This window comes from Anastrepha obliqua, chromosome 3 (assembly GCF_027943255.1).
Source record: "Anastrepha obliqua isolate idAnaObli1 chromosome 3, idAnaObli1_1.0, whole genome shotgun sequence".
Taxonomy (NCBI): domain Eukaryota; kingdom Metazoa; phylum Arthropoda; class Insecta; order Diptera; family Tephritidae; genus Anastrepha; species Anastrepha obliqua.
Window position 1 is genome coordinate 143,124,209 of NC_072894.1, and position 17,919 is coordinate 143,142,127.

General features: G+C 39.0%; 2 protein-coding genes and 1 long non-coding RNA gene across 4 annotated transcripts in view; 1 reads left to right on the forward strand and 2 right to left on the reverse strand.

Annotated features, from left to right (window-relative positions):
* Nucleotides 1–7,309, reverse strand: part of LOC129241734 (acireductone dioxygenase) — a 54,544-nt gene extending 47,235 nt beyond the window's left edge. Inside the window, exon 1 of one of the 2 annotated variants that reach the window (XM_054878227.1) lies at nucleotides 7,265–7,309. In XM_054878227.1, the coding sequence (XP_054734202.1) occupies nucleotides 7,265–7,294 (30 nt within the window). In that variant the 5' untranslated portion in view covers nucleotides 7,295–7,309. The other variant, XM_054878226.1, reaches the window with a different exon arrangement.
* The window catches only part of LOC129241733 (limbic system-associated membrane protein), a 92,149-nt gene that overhangs the window by 4,906 nt on the left and 69,324 nt on the right, over nucleotides 1–17,919 (forward strand). The window lies entirely within an intron of this gene.
* On the reverse strand, nucleotides 3,485–7,046 carry LOC129241736 (uncharacterized). Its single transcript, XR_008582156.1, has 2 exons — nucleotides 5,109–7,046; nucleotides 3,485–4,988 (listed from the first exon to the last, which is right to left on the reverse strand). It is a non-coding gene; the product is annotated as an uncharacterized LOC129241736 (long non-coding RNA).

Here is a 17,919-nt window from a genome sequence, read left to right on the forward strand (position 1 = left end):
GGAATATTATTATTGTACTACTTAGCTTGTAAGCATATATGTACATGTATAAGTTAGGTTTTAAGACCGTAAAAACTAAATAAATAAATAAATAACACCATGCCACTGGACTGCAAGACGATCAAGCTCAAAGTAGAAGTGCCATACCATGACGCCATATCCTTAACCATACCGATATTTATACCTCAAAGTAGAGGTGCCGTACCATAACGCCATATCCTTAACCATAACGATATTTATGTCATCAATTATTCAATTGGTTTCTGTGGTTATGGTTATGACTACAGAATTATGGCATGACACCTCTAATCGATTAGTGTTGCTGATATGTTGGGTCGAGGAGCAAACTTATGGTGTTACGGTTAAGGCAACTCGACTTTGGGCTTAAGGAGCGTCAAATTTCAGTTGTCACTGAACACCAAGGCGTATCTATATAAGGTGATATCACTAGAACAGCTCATTACTTCACTATAGCAATACCGGTTATGGATTTGATTAGTTTCGATACGTTTGAATAGAACGCAAGTCCTTTGGTGCGTGGTGGTTTCAATTGGGGGTTACATTACAAATTGATCACTTTACCTAAAGGCACTTTGAAGAAAGGTGAAGATTTTAGATGCCCATTTAAAACACCTACAATAGCTGGTGGCTTCTTTGAGTTAAATCAAGAGTTGTTAAATACATTGGTGCTTACGGAGACGGAATGGATGGTGAAAATATTGAAATATCCTTTCGGGTCTGGCAATTTTATGGCACTATAAAAATATATCCGTGTTCACGTGTAGGGCAGCGCCCGATAGTAAAGATACCAAGAAGCACAAATCATTACGTGCCGCTCACGTATGGTTGGACGAATACAGGGTTGGCCATATTAAACTGACCCATGTGATTATTAAAAAAATATGGAAAAAGAAACATTTTTTTGTGTTTCATTGTGAAAAACATTTAATTTAGTTCAAGGAGATTCGTTTACATCACTTTTTGAATATGATATCGCGCAAGTGGTCGCCCTTAGCACGTATTTGGATATGTACAGGGTTGGCCATCTTAAACTGACCCATGTGATTATTAAAAAAATATGGAAAAAGAAACATTTTTTTGTGTTTCATTGTGAAAAACATTTAATTTAGTTCAAGGAGATTCGTTTACATCACTTTTTGAATATGATATCGCGCAAGTGGTCGCCCTTAGCACGTATTTGGATATGTACAGGGTTGGCCATCTTAAACTGACCCATGTGATTATTAAAAAAATATGGAAAAAGAAACATTTTTTTGTGTTTCATTGTGAAAAACATTTAATTTAGTTCAAGGAGATTCGTTTACATCACTTTTTGAATATGATATCGCGCAAGTGGTCGCCCTTAGCACGTATTTGGATATGTACAGGGTTGGCCATCTTAAACTGACCCATGTGATTATTAAAAAAATATGGAAAAAGAAACATTTTTTTGTGTTTCATTGTGAAAAACATTTAATTTAGTTCAAGGAGATTCGTTTACATCACTTTTTGAATATGATATCGCGCAAGTGGTCGCCCTTAGCTCGTATAGCGTAATGTGCCCGTTTTTCGGCGTTTTCCATAGTTTTGGCCAGCGTCTCGGCCGATATGGCGGCTATTTCCCGTCGGATATTGGCCTTAACTGCGCCTAGTGTCTTTGGCTTGTTGACGTAAACCTTAGATTTCAAATTACAGTAAAATGTTATAGGGTTACTCAATGGGTCAGTTTAATATGGCCAACCCTGTACATGGAGTATTTTCTGAAGGAAACAATTGTTATATGCATGGTGAATTATGGTGACATCTCAGCGCGCCTGAAGATATATAAACGTTAGAAACGCCACGATTCCCCATAGTACATGAAAAATTTATACCACGACATGTTGCTATCTGGTCAAGAGACCACAAAGACCACCCCTTACGTCACAGGAGCAGTTCCTCGTAGCAATCCTGCTCTAAATGCTTCTCCTCAGGGCGTCTGCCCCAAACTCTACCTCGGTTAGGTGTAACAAGTGCGGCGGGTGGAGTCACCTTAAGACCTATTCAGGCCTTAAGAGACATACGGAGTGGTCCACACGTGTTGCTCTCGCCAGCAGGCGTCTGATGCCTCCACGGCTACTACTCCCCCTGATAGGTCGGCACTACCAACCGCCACCACAACCCACACCTCCACGGTAAGGAGCCTATCGGAGCAACACAACTCCCTATGCTATCATTTGCATCAGACCACTTGCTCATTATCGTCTCGATTGAGAGACCTGCCGTCTTTGTTTCCGCGAACCACCGGTCCTACTTTAACTTTAAAAAAGCTAATTGGGCCGGCTTCACGGAATTCACCGAGGACACCTTCGCCGCTCTTCCCATCCCCACTGATGTGCGCGTAGGCGAACGCGCATTCTGAGAGGTGCTCACAGCTGCTGCGGCTCGCTTCATTCCAGCTGGAAGTTTTAAGGACATTCGTCCCCATTTTCCAGCCGAACCAGCCAGCTTAGCAAACGAGCGTGACCACCTACGCTAGGCCGATCCCGGGGATCACCGCATAAGGGGGTCTCATATTGGAGATTCTATTTGTGGTGTGCGTCTTGATGTTATTCCACAAATGGAGGGACCTACAGTTTTAAGCCGACTCCGAACGGCAGATATTTTTATGAGAAGCTTTTTCATGGCAAAAATACACTCGGAGGTTTGCCATTGCCTGCCGAGGGACGACCGCTATTAGAAAACTGATTTTTTTTTTCTTTAATTTTGGTGTTTCACCGAGGTTTGAACCTACGATCTCTCTGTGAATTCCGAATGGTAGTCACGCACCAAACCCATTCGGCTACACCGGCCGCGACGGGATCGAAGCAATACAATAGGCTTATAAACCGTAATTTTTGGTTTTTAATTACTTTATTATTTTTTGTGATACGCTCATTGTGATACTATTATTCTTTTTAAGTTTCAATGAGTTGTGTGTTTTTATTTTCAAAAATATTTCTCAATTTTAAATTACGGCAAAAAATACTGCAGTTTTACAATCAACCCTCCACTGAACATCTCTGCATAGGAACTTCGTTTTTATTTCAGGTGTATGGCAACACCAAGTTTTCGCTAAATTAGTGCCCATTTACACAGGGAAACATTTTGTTCGATGGTGAAGGAAGGCCGCGGAAGAGAGAAGGGCTTTTGTCTCCTGTTCTGGCGACACGCTTTGCTCTTCTGATTCGTATTTCCAATCTTAAAGCAATTTTTGACAGTTGCTTCATTTGTTTTCTTTTTTGTGAGAGAAAGTTCTGATTTATGTGTTGGTTTTCAATCAAACGGAAGATGTCAACGATGACAAACATCCGAACGCTGAACGGAAATGCAGGATTATTTTTGCTAGTAAAGTGGGTATACATAATTTAAAATAGTTATGGGACATTTTTAAGTTGAATTCCAATTTTTCCCCGCATTTCTAGATACTAAAGTTAATTTTAAGTTAATTGTTTATGTATTGAAGTATTTTTAATTACATTTTTTTATTCAAGTACAAAAATTTATACATATATGTAAATAAAAAATAGCGAATTATTTATTACTAACAGACCCGGCGAACTTTGTTCCGCTCTAGAGGCACAAATGCACAACAGTAGGATCACGTTCGTGAATAGGGAATGCGAATATACGCCAAATCGCTTCATTGCAGTTCACATAACGACCAACTTGATAGCGCGTGATTTCATCGTTGGTATTGGAGGATTGGATGCCAAAAACCGCTATATCGCTGCCTTTCGTGACATATGTATTTGCAAATGTATTTTATGGAATTTACTGAATTGTAATACTCAACGTTGCAATGTGTCTTGAACATTTTGGAAATAAGTGGCGAATATGGAACAATCCAACTGTTGTCGACACCGAAGTCCTTTCTTTTCACTTTTGTTGTGATAGTTCGACCGTTATCACCGGGTGATCGACGGCGATACAGTGGATAACCATCGTTCCCAGTAACAGTCTCCGCCGTTAATTTCCGTAGATATCGTTTGGAACACTTGCCGTCGACTATGCAAGGTGATTGGGGATTGATGGCGCCACACGGTGCATGAATCATATTTGTAATTACAACATCATGTAGCTCTGGATCGGCTTCGTGATCGGGAATCTCGGCACATATGGTATCATCAACTTGGTCTGTTTGAATTCTTTCCACTAACCGAATAAGAATGTGTGCGTGTGGCAACAGTTTCTATCCATTTTGAATTACAGGTAAAAGTAATAAAGATATTTGGCCTACCGTAATGACGAACATATGTCATTGCATCTTGCGCATATTCATGCATATGACGTGGACTACCTATGTACGTCGCCGGCAGAATAGTTAATCGACCAATATTAGCTGCATTTCCTTCAGTACCAATTGCATCACGTAAATGTACATTCCTCAGAACGAAGTTTGGATTTTGACGTACATGTCGACGCAATACTGCTGAAACCATCGACGAAACCGCAGCAAATAGTTGTCAGCATTTTGACGAATCATCAAACGATATGCGTAATAATTCATCGAGCTAACTTTCTTTGTAGTTTCTTCACCTGGCAATAATGGCAATTTCACTCTTCCACTAAGGCAGCACAATCCGGGCTTTTCTCAGGAAAATTTCAATGCGCCACAATACTCACGAACAACGTTCATTGGCCCAATGCAAACGCTAGGATGCAAACAGTAATCAGTGTTGCAATCATATCAAAACGTTGCTCGATTCAAATCAGCACTTGATAATTCTCTTATTGTGCGTCGGAAAGGATCTACTTGTTGATCTCTGTTATTCGCTCGACGATTTCGCATTGCCAACCGAGCCGTTTCACGGGCTGCCTCACTTTGCTCTTTTGATTGAGAAGCACGAAGTCGAGCCATACTAACGCGGCACTCTTCACGGGCAATTCCTTGTGCTTCTTCAGTCGTTTCATTCGCAATGTTTCGTATCCTTCTTGTACTACGGCTTTGTCGGGAAAGATTCGATCGTCTTAGTCGCGGCATTGATAATTTTGATTCAAAGAGAATACAAATTACTGTGATTATATATTTCTGACAAAATTTATATTATCAAATTTTCTACTTAACCATAGAAAAAAATTACATTTACCTGTCATTTGCGTTTTGTTATTCCATATCAGATGGGTTTTTGTTATACAGCGTTTTTCAATAGGTGCACTTCAACTTTTTTCCGATAGGGAGGGCGAACGACGCAATATTTTTTATTTTTCGCTTGTAATTTGTAAACTTCATTAGTATACATTTCATCATGGAACGCTACCCTCTTGAACAATGATTGCAAATCGTGCAAATTTTTTATGAAAATAATCGTTCTGTTGTCCTACTGTAATCCAGATTTTTTCCAAAAAATCATCTTCAGTGATGAAGCTCACTTTTGACTCAATGGCTTTGTCAACAAGCAAAATATGCGTTACTGGGCAGAAAGCAATCCACACGTGATTCATGAGGCACCGTTGCATCCCGAAAAAATCACTGTTTGGTGCGGTTTACATGCCGGCGGCGTAATTGGCCCATATTTTTTCGTTGACGAGAACGATCGCCACTTTACTGTGAACGGAAATCGATACCGCGACATGATAAACGATTATTTTTGGCCGCAATTGAATGGTATGGACTTAGACGACATGTGGTTTCAACAGGACAGGGCCACAAGCCACACAGCACACGCTACAATTGATTTGTTGAAGAGTAAGTTCGATGAGCGCATTATTTCCAGAAATGGACCGGTCGAATGGCCGCCGCGCTCGTGTGATTTGACGCCCCTAGACTATTTTCTTTGGGGTTATGTGATGTCATTGGTCTACAGTAACAAGCCGGCGACGATTTGTGAGCTCAGAGCCAATATTGAACGCGAAATTGCTGGAATTTCGGCCGATTTATGCAAAAGAGTGGTCGAAAATTGGGTTCAACGATTGGATTTCGTAAAACGTGCACGCGGTGGTCATGCAAAAGAAATCGAATTTCATACTTAAATGTATATGTTCAAACTCGATAATAAAAAAAAAATTAGTTAAAAAAGTCAAACCGTTTGTGTTTTATTAAAAAAAAAAAGTTGAAGCGCTCTTACTGAAAAACGCTTTACCACATTTTATAGTGACTTCACGGAAACGCGTTCCAATGGGATAAAAAGTATCCTATGTCCGTCTCCTGGTTCTAAGCTACCTCTCCATCAATTTTCAGCCGAATCGGTTCAGCCGTTCTCTGCTTTACATGTAAGCGGGTTCTAGGATACAGTTAGTAACAGAAGTATAATAAGAATACACCGGACACGTTTTCAATTTTCCTCCAATCGATTCCTTCAAACAAGTTATAACAAAATTGTGTTTTATTTACATGAATGAAATACAAAAGTCATATTTAATCCAAATAATGACACAATTTTAAGAAGGAACAAAATTATAGCGCTTTATATTGAATATTTTCGATAAATACCAAGTTCGCAGCCATACATGCCCAAACCATCACAGAGCCCTCTCCGTGCTTCACAGTTACCGGTCATATTGTTTGGATCCAATTCCGCGTTAACTTTTCTCCAAACTTTTTCACGGTCATCGGATCCACAGATACTGAACTTACACTCATCAGAAAATATGACTTGGCTTTTGATTACATATTAAGGAAAGCGTTAGCGTCAAACAATTCTGTAAATCAGGCTCCTGTATATTTATTTATGTTACTAACTGTATATCCGAACCAGACGATGCTAAGGTATTAAATGTCAAAATGTTGCCGAAAACAATGTTGCCCGTGTGACCGCGAATGAGACATGAGACGTGTATAAATCCGGTGTTACAGAAATTTAACATTAAATTACTTAAAAACCTTCAGAGTCTTGTTGCTGAACACATAACCTTGTATTATTGAATCATGAGTAGGACGAAGAATTTTATATTTGCAGTCAAACTATGTTGTCACACATGTCGTATCACCTAAACTACGTTGTAGATGCGTAGTATAACATATATATGTATATACCCGCATATGTATAAACATAGATTAATTATGCATTGTGTTTTGGGTTGGAGGCAGAAATTATATGTAGATTTGTATTTACTTACACAAAAGTATTCAACTCCGGTTTTTTCATATAGCTCTTTTATGGAAAAATATTGTGGCGGGTTTCGATGGTGTTCTGAACGTTGATCATCTTGATCTTTATCCATATACCACACTTTGACCATTTTAGGAATAGCGAACAAATAAACCTTATATTTGAAACCAGTACAAAAGATATTAAGCATATACCTTATTAACTTCAGTGATCGGTGTTGCCATAGATCTATATCATCTATGGGTGTTGCTCTCAATCAATTTTAAAGTGATGGTAAAAGTATCGAATCTTCCTTAAGGTGCTCACACTCACCAACGTAAACGCAAACCCGTATTATGCTGAAAACAGTGGGAACCGTAAACGCAATCCCGAACAGCTGATCCGATCAAACTAATGAGAACCCCATGTAAATGAAAAGTTCCTTCCTTCCGTATCGTAGTACCGTAGATTTTATTTCACGAGTCTTAAAAAAATCCCGTAATACCGACACAGCTGATTGCTCTCTCACCACACAGTGTTGCCAAGCAGTACATTTCGAAATCATTTACAAAATAAACTTAGAAAAATGATAATTTTTGTTAAAATAGCTTAAAAATACTGTTGAATAATGTTAATTATAAATAAATGAACTAGTTGCATTTGTTGGTTTTTGGCTTTGGTTTATTAAATAATGAAAAATTGTAACTGATAACGCGGATGTGTGAAAAAGTGTGTAAGCAAAAATATCAATGGCAACATTGTGTAGATACAACCAAACACATACACACACAAACCGATGTATTGTGTAAATATGTAATTAAAAATACGCTGTTGTTCTCGGGGGTGAGTTTTTGTGCACGGTAAGGGACTGCGGTAAGGGATTCCGTGCGGTGTTCACTGTTTTCAGCTTTAGCTGACACAATGAAACTAATGAGAGTCCCATGTAAATAAATTTCCAACACCATTCCGTTCGGTAGAATCGTAGATCGTTTTTTCTTCGTGTCCGCTAATACGGGCCTCCGTTTATGTTGGTTAAATAAATAGAATGAGAGGACAAAATAATTTGATCATAGCCCAAAATAGAGGTACCATAACCATAACGCTCTAAATTTGCAGATCGAACCAACATACACATATGGGCAGTACTATAATCGATTAGACGGGACATTGCATAATTCGGTATTCATAACGATAACCATAGAAACAAATTGAATTACGGTCACAGTAGATTGCTACAACCGTAGCGCCATATCTTAGCCATAGTATTAACCGCAACGAGATTTATGTCGTCAACTAATGGTGCCATAGCCATAAGCAGCTGATATTGACATATACATATCATTAAATTTGTGCAGTTCAAAGTAGAGAAACTCAAAAAAGGATTACAACAAGCATACAACAATGCAACCAATCACAATGCACCATGCAAATGGTTATGGTTACCGCGAAAAACCAAAATTCAATTGGTCTCCATGGTTATGGTTATGTCTACGGAATTATGACACCTTTTCTTTAGTTTCTGTACTTCGAACTGCACAAATGTGATAGTATATGTAAATATCAGCTGCTTATAAATACGGCACCAATAATTGATAATATAAATATATAGTTATGGTTAAGGATATGGCGTTGTGGTGAGGTAACTCCACTTTGAATTCAAATTTTAATTTTTCGCCATAACCATAACCAGTTGCATTGCGTTGCGTTGTGCGCATTGTGATTTGCTGATCTGTGGTATACATGTTGTTATTTTTTCTTTGTTTCTGCACTTCAAAATTATCAAATATGTGTTAGTATATGCAAACATACTATAAAATATGTAGAAGTTCAAGCAAGTGGGGAAAGTCACCGTGTGCCATTCACTTGGGAGTGGCCAGCACGATTTTTCTACATATGGTATAAGAAGCTCATAACTTCCGGCCCAAGTATCCTCTAGGTAGCTTGCGAACACCCGTTCGAATGCGAGCTAATGTGAAGGCGAAGCAACACAGGATAGCCATTCAAGAAATGCGATGGACGTGGCCAAGGCAAGAAAAACAGAGGACCTTTCGACGTCTTCTACAGCTGCCATGTAAAGGAGCGCAAATTCGGTGTTGGATTTGTTGTGTGAGAGAGACTTCGTTGCCAAGTACTGTCGCTCACTGCGGTGTACGAACGTCTCGCAATAATCCGCATCAAAACCCGATTTTTTAACATCTCGCTCATTTGCGCCCGATGGAAGAGAAGAACGATGCGACCAAAGATTCCTTCTCTGAGCGTCTGAAACGTTCCGTCAAAAATCGTGCTTAAAGACTTTAACGCTAGGGTAGGCAAGGGGGAAATTGTGGTCCCGATAGGTCCCACAGGCGGAAAATTCAGCCTGCACAACAAAACATCCGGTAAGGGGCAGACATCCGGGGCAGCCCAGATTCCATCATAAAAACTACACCAAGCTACGTAGCTGTGATAGATGGAATGCACACCTCTTGTGTTTTAGATGTACGTACGATCTGAAGACCCAACATTGACTCGGATCATTACCTTGTAGCAACTAAAGTACGCACACGCGTCTGTGCAGTAAAAACGTACATCTAACTACGCAAAGAATGTTCAACATCGGAAAGCTGCAATCGCAATAGACAGCCAAAAGATTCGCTACTCGACTCTCGGATCCGAAATGCACGAGCAGTGGTGGAACATTCTGAGTCCGAAAAACCAGTTGGTATGACGAGAAACTTCATGCTGCCGCATAAAGAAAAGAGGCCACCTATAGAGCCACGCTGCGATCGTATTATCAGGAGGAAGAAACGAGAGGCCGAAATATGTGAGTGCAAGGAGCTTGAGATGCTGGCGAATAGGAACAATGCCCGAAATTCTACTAGAAAGTTCGGCGGCTTACAGAAGGTTTCAAGACCGGGGTGCATTTATTTAAGAACAAAGACGGTGGTCTGGTGACTGATATCCAGAGCATACTTAAATTATGGAGGGAACACCCATCGAACCTGTTAAAAAGTACCAGCTGCGCAGAGAATGTAAAGATTCCGATACCCTAATCGTTCACGGAATTGTCGTTTCGGAAGTCACGGGCGCTGACGGACTGCCGGCTGAGCTATTCAAACATGGCGGCGAGGAGATGGATAGGTGCATGTATCAGTTCTATGCAAAATATGGCCGGATGAAAACGTGCCTGCCGGTTGGAATTTAAGTGGCCTCTGCCCAATTCATAAGAAAGGTGATCCTGCAATCTGTGCCAGTTAGCGCGGGATTAGTCTTATTTGTTTTAAAAACTGGATAAAGAGGCAAAGCGAATAGGTCTGGTGGTGAACGAGGACAAAACGAAGTACTTCCTGTCATCAAACAAAGAGTTGGTGAACTCGCTTACAGGCACCCACGTCACTGTTGACAGTTATGATCTCGAGATTGTAAAAGATTTCGGTTACTTAGAAACCAGCATTAACACCGATAACAATGTCAGCCTAAAAATCCAACGTAGAATCTCTCTTGCCAACAAATGTTATTGTACATTGGATTATATAGGCAATTGAGTAATAAAGTCCTCTCTCGACGAGAAAAACTAACACTCTACAAGTCTCTCATCATGCCCGTCCTAAAGGTGGGGTTTGGATTTTTTTTTTAATCCGAAGGGGGAATCTTACATAGATACCGTGAATATAGACGGCATGCACGATTCATACTGATCGCTAAGGGTGCACCTCATTCGGGACCACGCAAAGTTAGTATTACTACTTAACTGGACTTGCGAAACAGTACACCTACTTACTAAACCCTAACTCCGACCTCTGTATCTTTAGTTTGCCCTGCCGTACCGCCGTTTAAGCATTGCGTCGCAGGACCCAGCTAGCCATTATGGCACTTCATTTATATTTCTCTCTCCGTCTACCCTTCATTACTTCTTAGTATTCTTTCTTTACTGCGTTTCCATTCCTTTTTCCGCAGTTCCTGTAACGCATTTGCGGACCATTCTCTCATCTTGGCCCGCACCAACTTCGACTGCAGCATGTGATCTACAATGGGTTATTTTTTCTTTTATGATTTCTTCAATGCTCATTCTTTCAGATGCGTATCTCGGGCAGGAGAAGAAGACATGTTCCACGTTCTCACTACCGTCAGAACGAGCAGTCAGCTCCGTCCTCGTGGCCGAGTCTTTGGAGATACTCTCTATAGCATCCATGCCCCGTCAGGAACTGTGTGAGGTAGTAATCTGTGTCACCATGTCCTCTCTCAACCCAAGCCTGTACGCTTCTGATAAGTTTATGCGTCCATCTCCCTTTTGTCGCTAGGTCCCATCGACCACTCAATTATGCTCCCCCGTCTTTCTTCTTTACGATCTTCCGCCGTTAATCGCCTGTTTAGTCTTTGGGCTTTGTCGCACACTCTACCCAGTTCAGAGGCCATTATATCTGGTGGCATAATAAACGATATGACACATACTGCTTCAAACGACGCTGTCCTGAAAGCACAGGCAACTCTAAGGGAAATAAGTCTAAAAACTATTTCCGCCTTCTTCGCGTATGTTTTCTGTATCAGGGCTTTACCCCATATGGGTGCAGCATACATGAGTGTAGACTGGTTGACTTTAGCCAGGAGCGCTCTTCTACTCTGAGTAGGACCACCGATGTTGACCATAATTCTTGACAGTGCCGCCGTCACCATGGCTGCCTTTCCGCATGCTTTTTTAATGTGCTCCCTGTAGCTTAGTCGAGCATCGATCATTACACCCAAATATCTTAGTGCCGCCTGTGTTGTGACGTTGAACGTGAGAACTGCTTTAACCGCCGTTAACCATTGTTTGACCTTTGTTGTTGCCTCGCTGCAGATACTCTGAATCTGAGGGATTGTTTTGGCGACTATGGTCAACGCAATGTCGTCTGCGTATCCTATTATTTGCACTTCCCTCGGCATTGGGAGTTGCAGTACCCCATCATATAATACATTCCATAGCATCGGGCCCAGTACAGAACCCTGCGGTACTCCGCCCGTCACTGCATATCTCTTTGGACCTTCATCTGTATTGTACAGAAGTACTCTTTCCGACAGATAACTGTTTATAACCCGTACTAAGTATGCTGGAGTTTTTTTCTCTTCAAGAGCCTTTATAATAGGGGCCAGTATGCCGAGTTGAAGGCGTTCTTGACATCCAGAGTGACAACTGCACAGTATTCTTTATCACCATGCATCCACCTGTCACCCTCAATAGCCTTGCTTGCAATGTTTGTCATCCTCCTGACGGCATCGATGGTTGAACGACCTTTTCGGAAACCAAACTGATGTTCGGATAGTTCAGCCGGCACTTTCTCCAGGTGCTGTTCCAGGCGCGTGCAGATTAGTTTCTCCAAGATTTTATCCATAGTATCTATGATGCAGAGTGACCGATAAGAACTTGGGTCACCCCCTGGCTTATTTGGTTTCTGAAGTAGGACTAGTTGTTGCTTCTTCCATACTTTCGGAAACATGCCTTCATTTATACACTTGTTGAAGTGTTCTGCAAATGGCTTTGCGTTGCGCCTGATAGCGATCTTCAGCGCCTTGTTCGGAATGCCGTCAGGTCCTGGAGCTTTAGCATTGCCGAAACTTTCCGTCGCCAAAATCACCTCTGCTTCACTGATTGTGACACTATTTTCTGCTGCGTGGAACTGGGTCTGGCTTGGTTGCATGTCTTGCTTTGGAAAGAGTGTCAGTACAATCTTTTCTAAAAGAATGGGGCAAGTTGGCGCCTGTCCTCTACCTCCTTTGACCTTGGCCATAACGAGTTTGTAGCCATCACACCACGGGTTTTCGTCCATATTCTGGCACAGTTATTTAAAGCTGGCTGCCTTGCTGCTTTTAATGACTTTCTTTAATTGTTTCCGCTTCTTTTTATAGTTCTCGCGGAGCCTGTAGTGTTCTGCCAGCCCATAACTCCTTTGGGAAAGGCGTTGCTGTTGTATGTACATACATACATATGTGTATACTAATAAGCATAGTTTTGCTGGGAGTCGAGAATGTATGTATATGTATGTACGGACATACATACAATAGGGCATCAAGTGTACACACTTACTGAGAATTGCCTTTGCATTTGTTAGACAGCAATTCGGTCACAACAATATGCCAATACGTGATCCAAATATACATACTTACGGTAACATACGAATATGCTTTTTTATCCGATAAAATATGTAAATATGGAGGATATCTTGGGCTTGTTAAAATTATTCTTTTATTTATTTTGAATATCAAAACTTGTATGCAAACCATGCTTGTAGGTATACCTTACAAAATGCTGTCGCTCAATTTTTTTATTTCAAACAAATGTATAACAATGCCTATTTTCTTTTTGTCTATAGGGAATCACGTTGCTTCATCAAATAATGACACTGTACTTTTTATGTTTTAAATATTTAATTTTTATTTATTTCTCTAACTGCCTGATAACACGTTGCTTCGTATACGCTTTAAAACGGAATGAAAGAAAAATAACCAAATATCTTCAAATTCAATAGATAGGTTGCATATACCAATGAAAAGAGCAGAACAGAAGATAAAGTGTTATAGTTTCTTCTCTTTTTAATCATTGTATTTTTGCTTCAGTTCGTTAACCCCACAGTGTTGCTTATTAATGTAGTTTAAGAGAAATAAAAGAAAGAATTAATTCAACACACCTCCTCAAAAATACATTGATTATTACAATAAGTAAAGTTTAAAATAAAAAAAAAAAATATAGTAATTGAAGCAAGTCTTAAATTCTGGAGAGTTACAATATCATGGTCCAACATTTGTTGCGAGGATTGGGGGAAAACCCAGAAAACACCCAATCAGACCATTTACTTATTACAAATATGATTCTAATCTTCGCTTTTGTCAGCAAGTCCCATCTGGCTTCTCAAGTCAGAAAAACGTGCAGCAGGTAGTGGTTTGGTCAATATATCAGCGAGTTGTTTGTCTGTAGGAATATACTCAATCGTAATTAGTTTATTTTCAATTTGTTCCCTTGAAAAATGATATTTAATATCAATATGCTTTGATCTTTTGAGACATGAGGGATTATTTGCTATGCTTATACATCCCTGATTGTCTTCGAATATTTTAAATGCTTTGTCTAACTCGATTTTCATACTTTTCAGTAAAGACCCCAACCATAGGGCTTCTCTAACTGGCTCAAACAGTGCCATATACTCAGCTTCAGTAGATGAAGCTGCAACTGACGTTTGTTTCTTTGTATTCCAGCAAATTAGAGAGGATTCGAATATCTTAAACAAATAACCAGTTCTGCTTCTCCTGTCGCTCTCACTTCCACCCCAATCAGAATCAACATAACCAATAAACATGTCTTTGTAATTTAAATTCTTAACATAGATAAGTTTTAAATCTACAGTACCTTCAAGGTATCTTAGAACCCTTTTGAGGCACTGCCATAATTCTTTATTTTGTTTATTGCTATATCGGCTCAAAATATTTAGGGATGTACTTAAACCTGGCCGTGTACACAACATAATGTAAATCAAACACCAAACATCATATTTTTTATCAGAGTTTAATGCTTCATAATTGAGCTTACTTGAAAGTGGAGTGCTAACTGGTTTACAATCTTCCATTTTAAATTTCTTTAGAACATTTCTAATAAAAGCTGACTGACTTAATTCTAACTGTTTATGTTTCCTTTCAATTTTTATTCCAATAAAATGTCGAATTTCAAGTAAGTCAGTCATTTTAAATTTAGTCATTACATAAGCTTTAAAATTAATAATAGTTTCATCATTTGCTGTTGCTATTACCAAGTCATCAACATATAATCTATATATATAAAAAGAAGTTACATTTCCTTGGTAATCTTATAACTCAAGAACCGCCGAACCGATTGGCACAAAAAGGTTTCTTTTCTATCTTTAAGGAGGTGGTTTGTGTGTAGTTTGATTGAAATCGGTGCAGCCGTTCTTGAGTTATGACATTTTATGTGAGTAATGGTTTCCTCTCATACGAAATGCCTGTATGGGAAAAACAACAACAAATACACAGCCGCTTATGAGCGTTTCTGTTGTACTGTTGTGGTTGTAAGTGTATTATGTTAAAATTAATTTTGGACGAAAATATAATAAAAACTGGAGCATTCAAGGAACTGGAAAAACATTTTTAACTTTATTTATTTTAGCATAATTTATTTAGCGTAAAAAATTGAAATGGAAATTAAAGAATCAAAGTTTAATTACAAGTTTTTATCGGCTCTTTCACCTTACCTGTATATAGGTGACCACCACAATCAAATTTAAAAAAAGTACAGAAAAGGCTATTGTGACATCTTTAGAAAGTATGTTGAATGAAAAAAATCAACTAATTCAACTGTTTAAACATTTTACGAGTTCTATAAAGAAAACTTGTTTAATATGAAAAATTTCTTGCGATATAAAAAAAAACATTTTATGTATGGTGGTGCGAAGCCCATTGGGAAATGCTAGTAGCACATATATATTTTTCAGAATATTATTATTGTTAAGAATATAGATGCAACGATCAACAGCTGAGTTTACGAAGCCGATTTCTTTTAGTGACTGCTCGAAAACTTCAAACTAACATGAGGCGAAGGCTCGATATTCTAGCTACTGGAGCAAAAGTTTCATCATAATCGATCAAATATTCTTGTGTAAAGCCGCGAGCAACAAGCCTGACTTTATACCTTACCGGGTTACCTGACTCATCATGCTTCAAAGTAAAAACCCATTTGCAATCGACAATGTTTTTATTTTCAGGCCTTTGTACAAGAGACCAAGTGTTGTTCTGAAAATGTGAGCCGAGCTCTTCTTTTATTGCATTTTCCCAATGAGACCTATCACTCCTGGTTTTTGTTTCTTCAAACGAATTTGGAGTCGCGCTAACACAAGTGTCTCTATTCATTACACAACTATATAAATATGAATCATCTGTATATTTTCTCTGTGGACGGTCTTTCGATCTATCACTTCGCCTAACTTCAATCTCAGACATTCCGTCACTTAATTTCGAATTTCTTAACTGATTATTGTGTCCACCTGTATCCTCGTACTCTGATACAGTTTCACCAGTACCAACTGGATCGGCATTCTCTTTACTTATTACCACATCCCGAGGCTGCTTATCTTGAGGTTCATCAAACTTTCTTTCCTTACTCTCATTCAGGTAGTTTAAGTCAATATTTCTCATACTTTCATTCCCAAACGGGAAGTCATTTAATTGTGACCCGACACAGTCCTAGAATTTTTCATATTAGTTTCATCTACGATAACATCTCTTGCTATCGTAAACTTTTCAGCTTCCACATCCCACAATTTGTAACCATTCGGTTCATACCCGACAAGTATACCCTTCCAAGATTTCTCATCAAATTTTCGTTTCTTTGTTTTATTGTGAACGTATACCGTCGAACCGAAAACTTTTAAATATAATATTTAAAATTAGGCTTTCTTTTGTGCCACATTTCATATGGCGTTTTCGAACTATCTTTTAGAGCTTTACTTGGAGTTCTATTAATTAGGAAAGTCGCTGTTAACACAGCTTCACCCCAGTAACTTTTGTCTAACTGTGCTCCATTTACCATAGCACGAGCTTTCTCTGTTATTGTTCTTATCATCCTTTCGGACACACCATTTAATTGTGGAGTATGTGGTACTGTCAAATGATAACTGATGCCTTTTTGAACACAATAATCTCGCATCTCATTCGACAAATATTCTCTACCATTGTCAATGTATAAATTAACAACCTTTACATTGAAATTCACCTCACTTTTAGTGACAAAATCTCTGAAAACAGCAAATACGTCCGACTTGAAAGTAATTAAATAAGTCACACAATAATGCGTATATTGATCAATGAAAACAACATAATAGTTTTTTCCATCAATCGAAGAAGGTGTAATAGGACCACATAAGTCAGAGTGAACTACAAATAATGGTCGGTCTATGTGATCTTTATTTTTAAATTTTGCGAAGGGTAATCTTGTTTATTTACCATTTATACAAGCCTCACATAAGTTATCATCTGGTTGTACGTTCCTTAAAAAGTTAACATCATCAAACAAATTTTTTCTTACTATTATATATGTCCCAACCTCTCATGCCACAAACGATATTCACTAATTTTGTTTACATTACATAGTGTAAAATCAACCATTGGTACTTGACCATTTTTACTCACATTGACACTTCCTGGATGAAACTTTGTTAGTTAGTCCTTAATTTGTTAGTCCTTAATCCTGCATTTTCTTCACAGATAACAAATTTTGGGGAACATCGGCACAAAATAGGACGTCTTTCAGAGTACAGTCCAATCGTGATAGTCCGACACATACGGGACCGACTCGTTGTCGGATTATCAAATATTCCAGACTACCGAAGGTTCCATTTAATGACACGAAAAGACAGAAAAAAATCACATCAACACCGTCAGAAATCGCGAGAGAACTGGCGTCGTTCAAATTTAATGACAAATACGTTGTAACCGGGAAACAAAACACAATCCCCCTCTGCTGCTCTGCTACGACTGATCAAAATAAAATAATGCCAATTACATCCATAGACGTTATGAGGTTGTCGGATTACCGAACGTGTCGGATTAAGAAATGTCGGACTATCACGATTGTACTGTAATTTCATTTTTCGAACTGCTGCGAAGTCTCACTATCCCCTTTTTCGTAGCATAGATGTATTCTCCACACTTTGCAATAGCAATTTCAATCGGTGAACTTAGGTTAATGTAGCTAGAAAATATATTTATGTCGTTTATTAAACGTTAGAAGCACCGGAGTCTAAAAGGAAAGACACATTTCCTGATTTTTCTTTAGGCATCTCATTTCTCATCATAAAAGCAAATCCTCTTTCAGATTGTATAGTTGCAACTTGAGCAGTTCCAGATTTTTCAT